This window comes from Orycteropus afer, unplaced genomic scaffold (assembly GCF_000298275.1).
Source record: "Orycteropus afer afer isolate SDZICR_OR568_19922 unplaced genomic scaffold, OryAfe1.0 scaffold00038, whole genome shotgun sequence".
Lineage (NCBI taxonomy): Eukaryota > Metazoa > Chordata > Mammalia > Tubulidentata > Orycteropodidae > Orycteropus > Orycteropus afer.
Window position 1 is genome coordinate 8,520,129 of NW_006921625.1, and position 12,819 is coordinate 8,532,947.

The following is a 12,819-nucleotide window of genomic DNA, read 5'->3' on the forward strand; positions in this document are numbered from 1 at the left end:
GGTGTCTGAGCCCTCCTCACCTCCCCTGAAACGGGCCCTTTCCGGAAGTGGAAGCCAGGGTCGGCCACTGTTCACAGGCAGAGTTTATTTCACAGTGCCCTTTCCCAGCTGTGCACACGGCACCCAGCTTTCCGGCCTCCCCAGGGCTCGCCTCCGGGATGCTGCCTCCACACCAGAGGCTCCAGTGCCGGCTGAGGAAGCCAGTGGTCCCGGGGGCAGGGAGGCGGGAGGCAGGGGTCCTGGGCGGTGGGCAGGGATCATTGGGTGGTCCCCAGGGAGGCTGGCTCAGCTCTGGCTCGCAGGCCTGTGCTGAGAGAGCCAGGGCTTTCTCCAGCCCATCCCTGAATAAAGCAGAGTTTGATAAGGGGGCAGTGGGCGTAGACTCCTGGACCCCTTTGGGCGGAGTTTACTGCGTTCCAAGGACCAGGTGCAAACGAGTGTCACAAGTGGATGGGTTTGGGGATGCGGGATGTGTCCGGAGTCCCCAGGGGGAGGCCCTGCAGACCATGCCCAGAGGGTGTCCCAACCCCCTCACCCCAACCTTTTCTGGGGATAGGCAAGGTCACGGCTCAGGCAAGGAGCAGGAAGGCCATAGGGCAGGAGCCAAAGTGGGCCCAGGGGGCTCGGCATGGTGGGCCGGGCAGGGAGGCTCAGGCTGGCAGGTGGAGGTGTGGGGGCAGGAGGCAGGAGGCCTTCCAGAGGCCCTCAGGGGTCCGCGTGCTGCAGCAGGAGGTCCACGGCCTCCGCGAGGTTGTCCACGTACCCGTCGGCCTGCACCTCTGGGTGGTGCTCGTCACTGGGCCTGGAGAGGAGCACAGGAGCTGGTTAGAGTCGGCCCCAGGTCGGCCCACTGACTCCACAGCCTGGCACCCCTGCCAGCAGCCAGCACAGGCGAGCCTGGCCTTCAGGACACTCCAGGCCCTTCTCGGCCTCGGCCACCAGCTGCCCTCCCACCTGCAGGTGCTAGGCACCCCTTCAAGACACTCACCGCTCCCTGACAGCCAGGGACTGTTCCCTCCTGGAGACCCCACACCCCCCTGGCCAGGTCCAGCTCAAATGTGGGGTGACTTGCTGGCCCCCGCCTGGGCGTCCCCAGCAGGAGCCACACCCCAAGGATGGCCAGGAGCTCAGCCTTGCGCTGCATCTAGGGACGCTCCCATAGCCCTGGGCCTGGCCTGGCACCTGACAGAGGAGCCAGGACGGGGGGCGGGGGACCCCTGCACAGTCCACCCCAGGAGGAGATGGGGAGCAGTGAGAGCCACCTCCCATCTGGTGGGTGCTCTCTGCAGCCGCTCCACCCGACACAGGCAGCCCCATGCTCCCTGTAGTTACTTCCAACTCTGATTAAGGGGAGCTGGAGCCCCCCAAAACCTTCCTTCATTCCCCAAATGTTTCCTGAGGTCTGGCTGAAGGCTGAGGACACAGGATGAGCATAGCGACCCGCCCCCAGAGGCCCTGCGTGGGGCTGCATGGCGGAGGAGAGCCCTCCGGGCAGACACCTGTGGGCGGGAAAGGTGAGGGGCGCCCCAGGAAAGGGGGCTGGGAAGGTCGCTCGGAGGGGCAGGACCAGCTCCAGGAGACAAGAGGCCAGGCATGCCCCTGAGTGCCCAGGGATGAGCAGCCCGGGGAGGGCGGTGAGCCAGTCAGTCCTGGTGCCTGGAGGCCCGACCCCACTGCTCCCACCCAGCAAGGCATCACCGGAGCCGGCAGGGTGGGAGGCCAGGGTGGGGAGCAGACCTCACCACTGTGAGGGGCTCGAATGGACCCCCATTCTCCAAGCAGCTCCTCGGAAGCTCCTAGGCCCCCACACAGGAGTGCCATGGGGTTGGGGGGCATCTCGCCTGGACACCCTATCCGCATCCTGTGCAGCTCCCACCTGACCCCCAACTTCTTTCTCCACGCAGTGCACCTGTGTCCCCCTTCCCCAGCTGAGCAAAAATTCTCCCCACACACCCCACCTGCTTTATCACAGAGGCCCGAGCAGCTGGCCCACTGGACGCAGCCTGTCACGTGCCCCGGCCGGGCCCCCACGGGATGGAATGGAATCCCTGGCTGAGGAACGGGACCCCTCCCCGTAACCGAGTGAGTTTATCACGAGATTCCACGCTGCACACACCGCGCCTCGCCTCAGCGGCATACCTGGCCACTCATGGTGACTGTGCATCGTGCAAACTCAAGAGGCCGTTAGAGAACGGCTTGTGTTAGCAGCAGCCAGTGTCCAGATCACTGACTCTCTGTCTTCATTACAAGGCACTGCTGTGGCTCTCGGGGGATCTTGGGGGCAGGGCTGCACGAGGGGCCGCTCTGCCAGAGCCCTCAGAAGGCTGGCAGGGCACAGGAGGACCCCAAAGATGTCACCAACAAACTCAACCAAGATGAGCCCCTTGGTAGTGGACACAGAAGCCGAGGGACTGCAGAAAGGGCCTGGAGACAGCCCGGCTTAAGCAGCCCTGCTCGGGCAGGACGGGACATGGTGACGGCGGCAGCAGAAAGAAGGGAGGGGCACAGCTGGGCACTGAGGGCAGAGAGGGGGACTGGGGACATACGGGGACACACAGGGTGGGGAAGGGGGAGCAGGCAGAGGCTGAGGGGAGGGACACAGAGACACAGAGAGGACAAGGGTGAAAACAGACACAGAAGGAGGGAGACGGGAGGAAGGAGAGAAAATCAGGGAGACGTGCAGACGGGCAGACCCCGCGTGTCTGTCTCAGGCCCACCCACCGTTTCGCCCCTTGTTCTCTGTCCCTCCCTCTCAGCCTCTGTCTGCTGCCCCCTTCCCCACCCTGTGTGTCCCTGTATGTCCCCACTCCCCTCTCTGCCCTCAACGCCCGGCTGTGCCCCTCCCTTCTGCTGCTGCCGCCGCCACCGTGTCCCGTGGGGTGGAGACGGAACGCCAGCCAGCGTGGATGGCGTGCTAGTTCAGGCTGTGTGTCAGCTTGGCTGGGCCCGGGTGAGCGGCTGGGCAGCTGATGTGGTACTCCCCACGATGAGACCAGTGACCAGCTCCACGGTGGGATCTACCACAAGCAGCTGAGGAAAGGGTGAGCAGCCTTAGGGACGTGGTCTGCTCCCAGCGTATAAGGAGAAGCTTCAGGCGCGTCTGCAGCTTTTGGCGCGCTTGAGCCTTGTGTGTAGTCGAGTCATTATTCAGCAGCCTGCCATGTTGTCTGCCGATCTTGGGACTCTTAATGGACTGGAATCAATGGCCTGCTGTGTTGCTCATTAACATCGGGACACTGCCTTTTTACTTGTTGACCTTGGGCTTGTCAGCCTCGGCAGCCAGTAGCTGCCTGAGTGAAGAGAGCCTCCAGCTTCAGTGGGCTGGGAGCAGGCGGCAGAGCTGAAGCCCAAGGTCGAGGGGCTTTCACCCAGCACTTAGAGCCTGGCACTTGGAACTCAGACTTAAAGCCTCCAAAACTGTTAAGAGGATAAGTTGTCTGTTAAAGCCATCCTACCATTTGTGGTATTTTCCTGTCAGAGCAGTACTAGGTAACCAAAACAGATGGGGAGAGAGAGACACTAGAATCGCCCAGGCAGAGAGCAGTGTGTGTGTGCCCCCACTAGCCTCACCCTGTCCCACAGTGACTTGGGGGAAGCCCCCCTTTCCTTGCACCCCACGGGCTCAGCTGTGGCTTGGTGGGGGCCACATTAGCTGTGTAGTCCAGGCAGGTCTGTTTCCTCACGTGTGAGGTGGGATGTACCCTGGCTCCCACGGCCACTCTGAGAGCTAAGTGAGGGGCGGCTGACAATGCACCTGTCACTGCCCCTGGGGCCTGGAGCCTGGAGCCAAGGCTGCCACCAACTTAGTCCCTGTCCCGGCCTTGCCCTCTACCCTTGTGTGCTCTGGGTCCAATTTACACTCACAGTGTGGCCAGTGCCACACTGAGGAAAGGGTGAGGGGTCTGAGGCATTACAGGGCCTCATAGGGTCAGGAAGCTTCTGGAAGAAGGGACATCAGGGCCACAGCTCCTCTTCCAAAGTGGGCCCTTGCAGAGTCCCCATTTACAGTCAGGCTCCCTGACGGCTGGGGGCCGGCCACTCTGAGAGTTAAGTGAGGGGCGGCTGAAAATGGATTGGTTCTTGGCTCCAAGGTGGGGGCTGAGGTGGACTTCTGGGTCTCTATGCAAAGGCCAGTGGGTCCCTTCTGCTCTGGGCTCTCCCCACGATGTTAGCATCTGAGGGTCAGGGGCTATGGACCTTGTTCCCTCCTGGACAGCAGCCTGTGGTGGAAGGGGTGCTGCACCCCATCACCGAGGAGGGTGTGCAGGCGCCAGTTGGCAGGATCAGGGTCACCGCCAGGGCCAGTGCTGATCCCCTACCCTGCTGGCTGGGCCTATTGGGAGGGTGGGTGGGGTCTTCTGCCCAAGCCCGTCCTCTCTTTCCCCTACTGCCCCCCACCCCTGCTCCCCTGCTGTCAGTGCTCACCTGCTACAGCCTCTCCCTGTGGGGACCCTCATGGCCCCTGCTGCCCTGTCACAGGCCAGTCTCAGCCGAGCCTTTTACCCTGGCTGGCCCCACCAGCTGCCCCCGATGCCAATCACCCAGAGTCCCCAGCCTGCTGCCCTGCGGATGTCCCTTGTTCTTCCACACTCCACGCCTTCTTCCACACTGTGCCTGGAATGCTCCTCAGACCTGGTCCACCTGCAAACTCCTACGCATCCTTCAAGACCCCACCTAGCTACCCCCATCTCCAGCAAATGTTCCATCCACCACTGTGGCTGGGTGCTCCTGCACCTGCCAGTGCCTTTGCTGTCTCGGGCCTCTGGATGGAAGGCTGGGTTTCTGTCCTCTCTGGACACCCATGCAGGCACCCAGGCAGTGTCCGCCGAGGAAATGAACAAAGGCCCCACACTGGCGCCACTGGTGTTAGTTATTCCTCCCCCTCACGCCCTGGGAGCGACAGGAACAAGGCCCCTCTGTGCATGCCAGCCAGGCCCTTCACAGCACGGTCTTTGTGATGGTCAGAGGAACATGGCGGCTGCAGCCAGCGTGAAGGCCCAGCAAAGGCTGCCCTGTCTCACGGGCACATGTGGAGGCGGACGCTGCCTTGCCTGGCTCTGCTGACCACCAGCAGACAGGGCAGCATCCCCTCAGGAGCTCCAGGGGTCAGCAGTGCCGCTGTGGGCAGGGCCAGCAGGGGGTGTCTGCCTCCCTTCTCCTCCCCTCCTCCGTGTGCTCCCACATCGGGGGAGAGGGGAAGGCACATATCAACATCACTGCTCTTTGGGCAGGGCCAGCCATACCCATACCCCTTGGGCAGCTGAGCGCATTGGTGCGGGTGGTAGACTGGCCCCGGGCACGGGCAACAGGACGCGGGGGCTTCTGGGGGTGGACTGGCCCTGGGCGCGGCCTGGCTCGGGTGACACCAGTTCCGGACAGTGCTGACGCAGTTGGAGGGAAGGACAGAGGTCAGCTGGTGGGTATGTGGTGTCCTACCGAGAAGCTGCTTGAGCCACTGTTCCCAGAGTACAGGCCGCAGCTCGGCCTGGCGCAAACACTGGGAGGACCGCAGCAGTGGCTGCTAGACGCCAGCCCACCCATAAGGCCACATTTACCTAAGGCCAGTTCTGTGCCCAGCTGAGGACCACGTGCCACTGGCGGTGGCTCTGACCCCAGGCTCGTGCCTGTAGGGTTCATGCTGTCCCCATCGCCTGTACACTGTCCGGATGGCAGCTTGCTGGGATCTAGTGGGGCAGGCAAGAGGCCCAGAGTTGGCACCATGGACCAGGGACCTCCTAGGGGGGTGGCTGGGTCAGGGAGTCGGTGACAGATATCTCAGGCTAGTCTAACTGCTGTGCCCTGGGCCTACGTGGGACCCCATCTGGAGGTAGGTGGGGATGGAGTAGGCCCAGACTTTGGCAGACACCCCGGCACATCCAGGAAACCCCCAGGACCGGCTGGTAGGCCAGGCCGGTGGGCACACGGGGACTCTGACTTACCCTCCTGCAGGGGCACAGCAGCCCCAGGGCTCACGGCTTTGTGGGTGGCTTCAAGTCCCCAGGCCCTGTGCTCTCCTGCTTGGATGCCCGGTGGTTCAGCGGCCCAGCCTTGGCACCCCATCCTCACACCAGGATCGGCTCAGCCCTCGGCACTTAGTCCTCCCTCCACTGCCCCCAGTGCCCTCCACCATCCGCCCTTGGTGCCAGCCTGGGTCTACCTTCACCAGGCTGAGGGCAGCGAGGGCTGAGCGGAGCTTACACTCGCTCAGGCCCAAGGGGGAAGATCTCACAGCCGGTCCTGGCTACCCAGGGCCACGCCGCCCACAAGGAAGACATCAGGCCTTCTGATGGTGTGTCTCAGCCAGCGGCACCTTGTCAACCAGAACCGACCCTACACACACTCAGGGTCCTAACCTCCTTGAGGAGCCCATGCCTGAGTCCTCAGGTCCCTGAGCTCTCGGTCTGGCTTACAGCTGGCAAGCCAGGTTCTGGAGAATCACTGACTGGGACACATCCCCCCCCCCACCAAACCCAGGCTGGAGACGTGTGGCAGTGCCCACCACCCACTCAGGGACAAGGTCCAGCCAGGGCATTCCTGCTTCTCCAGTGATCTGCCCAACAGAATGGAACCTTCAGAGACTGACCTCTTCAAGGCTGCCAGCAAAGGGGGCTCCAGTACCCCAAGATGAAGGGAAGTTGGTGCTTCATCGGGGGGGGGGCCTGACAGACGCACACTCAGCTCTGAACACGCTTCTGACGAGGGGCCCCCAGGTTGGCTCTGGCCACAGAGGGTGGAAAGGTTCCCAGCTCTGCCAGGAGACGCTAGGCTCGGTACCCAGAGAGCAGGCACGGCGCTGGGAGAAGGGGTGGTCCAGAAAGCCCAGTGCCTGAGGAGGGGCTTCTGCCAGGGGCTCTGGACAGACTCTCAAGGCCCCTGCTTCTGCAGCTGCTGCTGCACAAGCCCTGCCCAGCCGATGCCCAGACACATGGAGACGCCCCCGGCTGTGAGGAGGACCAGGAACAAATGCTGAGAGACGAGGTGTAGCCACGGTGGCAAGGACCCAGCGTCTGTCCCCCAGCCTGCCCTCAGCCCTTCTCCAAGCCGACCGGACACCCCGGTCATGGGGGTGTTCATGATATTACGCCCCCCTGAGCTCTCTCCCACGGGGATCTGACCTCTTCTTCACACACTGAGGGCTGTGGGTTTTCACAGCCACCTAAAGAGGGAAGGGCCTCCAACCATCTTACAGCCAAAGCCATGGAGGCTCCAACGGACCTGGGGCTTTGTGGAAGAAGGGTTAGGGCAGGGGTGCAGGGGGGCTTAGAGGGATCTGGGGCCCTGCCCAGGGGCACGGGGCTGACGCCGGGATGGGCTGGAGGCACGCAGGGCAGGGGCCTGGCGAGCAGGCGGTGGGGCTTGCTTTTGCGAAGGGTCAGGCCTTGGGATGTCATCTGGCTTCCGGGCAGAGAAGCCTGACAGCTGCTCATAATATCTGATAAAAACATGCTGAGCCCCTGGCCTGTGTTTAGATAAAAAGTGCTGGCCCAGCCCCTTGCAAGCTGCTCTCTGATAGCCACTTCCCCGCAAGGCACAGGCAGGGGGCCAGGCAGAAATGCTGCCTCCACTCCCCCAGTGCTGAAGCCAGCTGACGCAGGGGCAAAAGACCCCGAATCTAGGCCAGCTGTCCCCAGACTTGCACATTCACGTGCCAAGTTCTCCCTGTGGTGGCTCAGAAGGGGGCGTGGATCCGTCCAGTGCTCAGTGGGCCGGGCCAGGGGCGCTGGCAGCTCAGCCTCGTCATTCCCCGGCCTGGGGCCATCGGCACCTTCTGTCTCACCCAGGGCTGGCGCGGGGCTGGGGCATCCTGCATGTGGCAGCGAATGCTGATGGGGTTACTCTGGGCAAGGTACCTCACACTGTCCTGGGGGACACTACTATGCCTCCTAGGATAGAGGTGCAAGGCACCTGCCTGGGGCCACCCAGCTCAAAGGGCCTCCACTATGGTCAGTGTGTGGGGAAGAATGTCCCCTGAAGCCAGGCTCCCACTGCACAGCAACCCCCCACACCGGTGGCCCCGGTGGCACCTCCCGGGAGGCTGTTAGGGCCCCCCATGTGGAGCCCCCATTCCTGGCAACTGCAGTCAAGCTTAGAAATGCAGACACTAGACTCCAAGCCTCCCAGCATTCAGACTTCCTCTGCTCTGTGGGACGTTGCCTGTTTGGCACAGAAATAGAAGCAGGAGGTCCTATGGCCACTAAGTGCACGGACAGGTGCTGGGCATTACGAGTTGTCCGACCAATGCTAATTCAGAGCACAACGTGACCCCACCCCTATCCCCAACCAGGATGGCAAAGTGACAACAGCTGACCATTCCCAGTGCTGGCAGCGATGGGGAGCAACAAGAACACCCACACGCTGCTGTGAGGGTGCAAAATGGTGCAAGCACCCCCAAACACTCAGCACATGGCTCCCGTGTGACCCAGCTCCTGCCCATGCACCTGTTCTGGTTCCCTAGTGCGCTCTGACAGGAATATACCACGAATGGGGTGGTTTTAACAAACAGGAGCTTAATCTCTTACAGTCTGGAGGCTTTATGTCTGAGTTCAAAATGCCAGCTTTAAGCTGTTGGGTGAAAGCCCCTCAGCCTTGGCTTCAGCTCTGCCTCCTGCTCCCGGCCCACTGAAACTGGAGGCTTTTCTTCGCTCAGGCGTTGGCTGCTGAGACTGACAAGCCCAAGGCGGATAAGTAAAAAGGCACAGTCCTGATGTTACCATACCACACGGCAGGCCATTAATTCAAATCCATCAAAAGTCCCAAGGTTGGCAGAGTATGGCAGGCTGCTGAACAACGACACAGCTACATGCAGGGTTTAACTGTGCCATAAACTAGACACTGTCCCCAAGGCTTCTCCTTATATACAGGAAGCAGACCACATCCCTAAGGCAGCTACTCAGTTGCTCACAGTTGATGCTACCATGGAGTTGATTACCAGTCTCATCATGGGGAATACTACACCCAGCTGCCCAGCCACTCAACCAGGCCCGGCCAAGTTGACACACAAACTTAACCACCACAGTGCCCAACAGAAGGGAGAGGTGTGTTCACCAGGGGGCATGGCCAAGACCATTCCTATGGATCTCTTCAAAACAAACCGTGCACTGGCAAGAGCCCGAATGCCCATGAACAGCAGAAGGCATAAAAATGTTGTGATCTGTTCACATGATGAAATCTCACAAAGCAAGAGACAAGATGGACTCCTGCTGCACACAACACGAAGGAAAGAACAGCAAAAGAGGCCCGACTCAAAAGTCCCTGTACAGGAGCTCCTGAAGCAAGCACAAGGTCAGGACGACAGAAGTCAGACGGGGCTGACTGGGAAGGGTACAAGGCCTCCAGGCGGTGGAAACGCTGTGTCTTGATCTGGGTGGTTGTAACTGGGAATATTCTCCTGTAAAAATGTATCCAGCACTTCAGATTTGTGGGCTGTGGACGTTTAAGAAGGTGCCTCAGGTAGCCTAGTCATGGACACAGCCAGTTTCTCCCAGGACAGACCCAGAGGACGCTAGAAAGATGGCTCAGAAACCCCAGGAAGGAGGGCCCAGGGATCTGAGCAACACAACACAGGGAGTACCCCCGCAGCCAAAGACACGAGGGAGTCTGGTAGGTGACACAGTTCAGGAGGACAACCTTCTCCCCAGAGCACAGACAAGGAGGGTCTTGTCCCTGGCCTGAGGGGAGGGGCGTGGGCAGCAGAGGTGGCAGCTGAGGCTGTAGAAGTCTCAGAGGCGGAGCAGCCGTTCTCTGTCAATGAACAGGGCCCTGACCGTCTCCTGGGCATGCCGACTCTGCGGTGCCCTGTCACGCGCCTGCAAGGGGGACAGCAGGCCCAGGCCAGCCTGACTGCTCCCCTGCCCTCCCACTGCCTGGTAGGGCAGCTCCCTCAGTAAGTCAGCCAAGGGCTTTCAAAGTAGCTTCCATGGATTCTGCCTGGTCACCCCTTCTTCAAGGAAGTCTTCTCTGTACTGAGTCTCCCTTCATAAAACAAGGGGTGCTGAAGCTGGCCGCTCTCTCCTCTCTCCCATCCCTCGTGTAGGCATCCCACCTCAGGGGCCAACCCACGACAACACAGACCCAGGCCTGGCCCGGGAAGGCTCAGGGTGGCAAGCCCGGGGCAGGCCTCGCGGGAAGGCGCTGGCTCAGGTCCCAGGGGCCCGCTCTGGGCGTTCTTGTTGGGTGCCACTCTTGCACCTAACAGGTCTCTGAGGATGCCTCGCTCATAGGGGTCAAACAGTCACCCCCTCCCCAGCAGCCAACGTGGCCCTGTGGTGCACCGGCCACCCGGGCTGGCCCGGAGGACACAGGCTGAGGTCATCCTGCTGCGCGGTGCCAGGCCCCACCTGGGCCAGCCAATGTCACGACCAGCGGACCCTCCCAGGGAGAGCTTACTCCATTGTAAAGAGGCCAGCCGGCCATTCCCCGAGATGGGAAATGAGACACTTTAATGTCAGCACTGTACTGAGGCATCGCTGTGAGGGCCCCAAGCTTATCGCCTGTCACTTCTTCCCGTGCCAGTGGGGTAGATGGTGCTGTGCCCAGCTCTGCTCACCTGTCTCGTGGTGTGGTCTCCACCCCAGGACCCGGGAAGGCCATTCCGTGGCAGGCAGGGAGCAGGCTGTGCTCAGGGGTCAGCTCCCCCCGGACACCCTCCCAGAGGGGCCCCGGGGAAGGGCTTGGCTGTAGCAGGACGCATGGCTCCCGTCCTGAGCAAGCGACTCCTCTTTCTCGGCTCATCCAGGTGACGTCAGATGAGACCAGGGGCTGCTCACAGACAGCCATGGGAGAAAGAGGATGACAGAGCAGCTGGTGGCCAGGCAGCAAAGGGCCGAACCATTGAGGGCCCACAAGGGGCCTTTCGAGGGTCTGGTCTGTTCATCTGAAACAGACACCCCGGTTCATGAGGGGGTCCCCACCTCCGGACGCCACCTGCCATCCCCACCGCATGCTATCTGGAGAGGCCATGCAGCTCCCGGGGGTAACGGCACAGCCCTGCCGGGGAGCAGGCGTGCCCCCCCACTGCCCTCCCTCCAGAGGGGCCCATGGCCAGTGTTTCTGCCAGAGGGTAATTTGCCATTAAAAAACAGCCCGTTCTTTAGCCCAATTCCTGGAACTCTTTCCTAAAGACTTCATTTAAAGAGACCTCATACAGAGTCTGGCTGTGGAAAGTTTTCAGTAAAAGTTTGCTGGATTGAAGGGGAAAAGCTATAGGCCATTATAGAGGCTCATGACAGAGCTGCTCACGACAAAAGGAAGCAGCCTAGATGTGCGACCACACGGAGCAGTCTCCCCCGTCCTCTCGGCCTGAGAAACACTCAGCAGCTCCAGGCACCCGGGCGTAGGAGAGCCCCCTAGGGAAAACGGAAGATGGGACTCATAGCTCCCCATGACAGCAGCCCCGAGGAGGGCGGCGGGCAGCACAGGACGGGGCACAGCAGAGGACAGGGCAGACTGCTGCCATGCTAACGTAAGAATTATGAATAATGTTCACTTAATCATAAGGCCTTGGTCTGGTTTTGTCATAGCTCCACAGGAGGAACGGAGCAGGCTGAGAAGTCCATGTTCTCCTCCAGGCCAGCAGGACAAAACAAGGGGCCCAGTGGCCTCGCCTGGCTCCTCTGCTGTGGGAGGGCCAGGCCAGGCCAGCCCTGGGGCCTGGCAAAAGGTACCTGATCCACAGACCATATCATTCATTACGGAGGTCAGCCGAGGAAACCCCTGGGCCCACTGTGGGGTCCCTCTGTCCAGTCACCAACACCAGGGTGCTCAATGGGTCTCACCCCCACCAGCCTCCAACAGAGGGTCAGGGGCCGGCCTCGCATGCTTGCGGCCAGTCTGCAGCGGGGCTGGAACCCAGATCTCACCTGACTCAACATCAGCCCTTCTCTGCCCCCACGGCCAGAGGGGAGAAGGGGGCTCCAGAACCAGGAGCTTTCGGTCACTTCTCAGGTGAGGAAACCTAGGCCCAGGGACGGAGGGGCAGACACGGACTGCCCAGTGAGGCTGTCGTTACAGCCCTTCCAGAGTGTGGAGACTGGCCCTGGGCAAACAGGTTGAGCTCCTGGCACCCTCGGGCAGCCTGACAGCAGGAGGGCTCTCTGAATCCCCACCTTCCAGGACTCTCCCTCTTCAGCTCAACTTAGAATGTGCGGGGTGGGCCAGTGGCAAGCCTCATCAGTGCCTTAGATGGGTGGGGAAACTGAGGTAGAGGACTCCAGGCCCAGTGAACCAGTGGGGAAGCCAGCAGCCCTCCCCCTATATTTGCCTAGCACCTTCCACCCTGGGTCCCCCGAAAAGCTCAGGGCTACTACCTCATTCTTCATGATCCAGACACACCTCGTAAATCATCCACGCACCCAGTGAGGGGGCATTCATCGGGCCTCAGGCCGCCCACACTGGGCCGATTGTGCGTGCAGGACCCCGTCCAAGCAGCCTGGCTCCTGGCGGCCGCCGCACCCTGGATGCTTCCTGGATGGAATCTTACCTCCTTCAGTGTCATTGCCAGGCGGAAAGATGGAGCTACTGCTGCAGAACACACACGCTCACCACCACTCTGATTTCCTCAGACCCCTGTGCCTGTCCCACCACAGACGGGATGCCATAAACCATCCCCAAACAAGCCTGCCCTGCAGGCTCCGAGAGCCAGGAAGCAGCTCCAACAGTCCCCAGCCATCCACTACTGAGACCACAAATGCATCTGTTCACTGACCTTCAGGGGGTACTGCAGAGCTGCACAGACGGGGGATCTGAGCACTGAGAGGCAGCCGGCAGGTGACGGGAGTTCAGGGTCAGGATTTGGGGGCCGGCAGGTGACGGGAGTTCAGG

General features: G+C 61.3%; 1 protein-coding gene across 1 annotated transcript in view; it reads right to left on the minus strand.

The window, feature by feature from the left end:
• Window positions 1-705: 705 nt before the first annotated feature.
• The window catches only part of LOC103193647 (phospholysine phosphohistidine inorganic pyrophosphate phosphatase), a 135,904-nt gene continuing 123,790 nt past the window's right edge, over window positions 706-12,819 (minus strand). Inside the window, exon 7 of the mRNA XM_007936901.1 lies at window positions 706-802. Within this exon, the coding sequence (XP_007935092.1) occupies window positions 706-802 (97 nt within the window). The remainder of the gene's footprint in view (window positions 803-12,819) is intronic.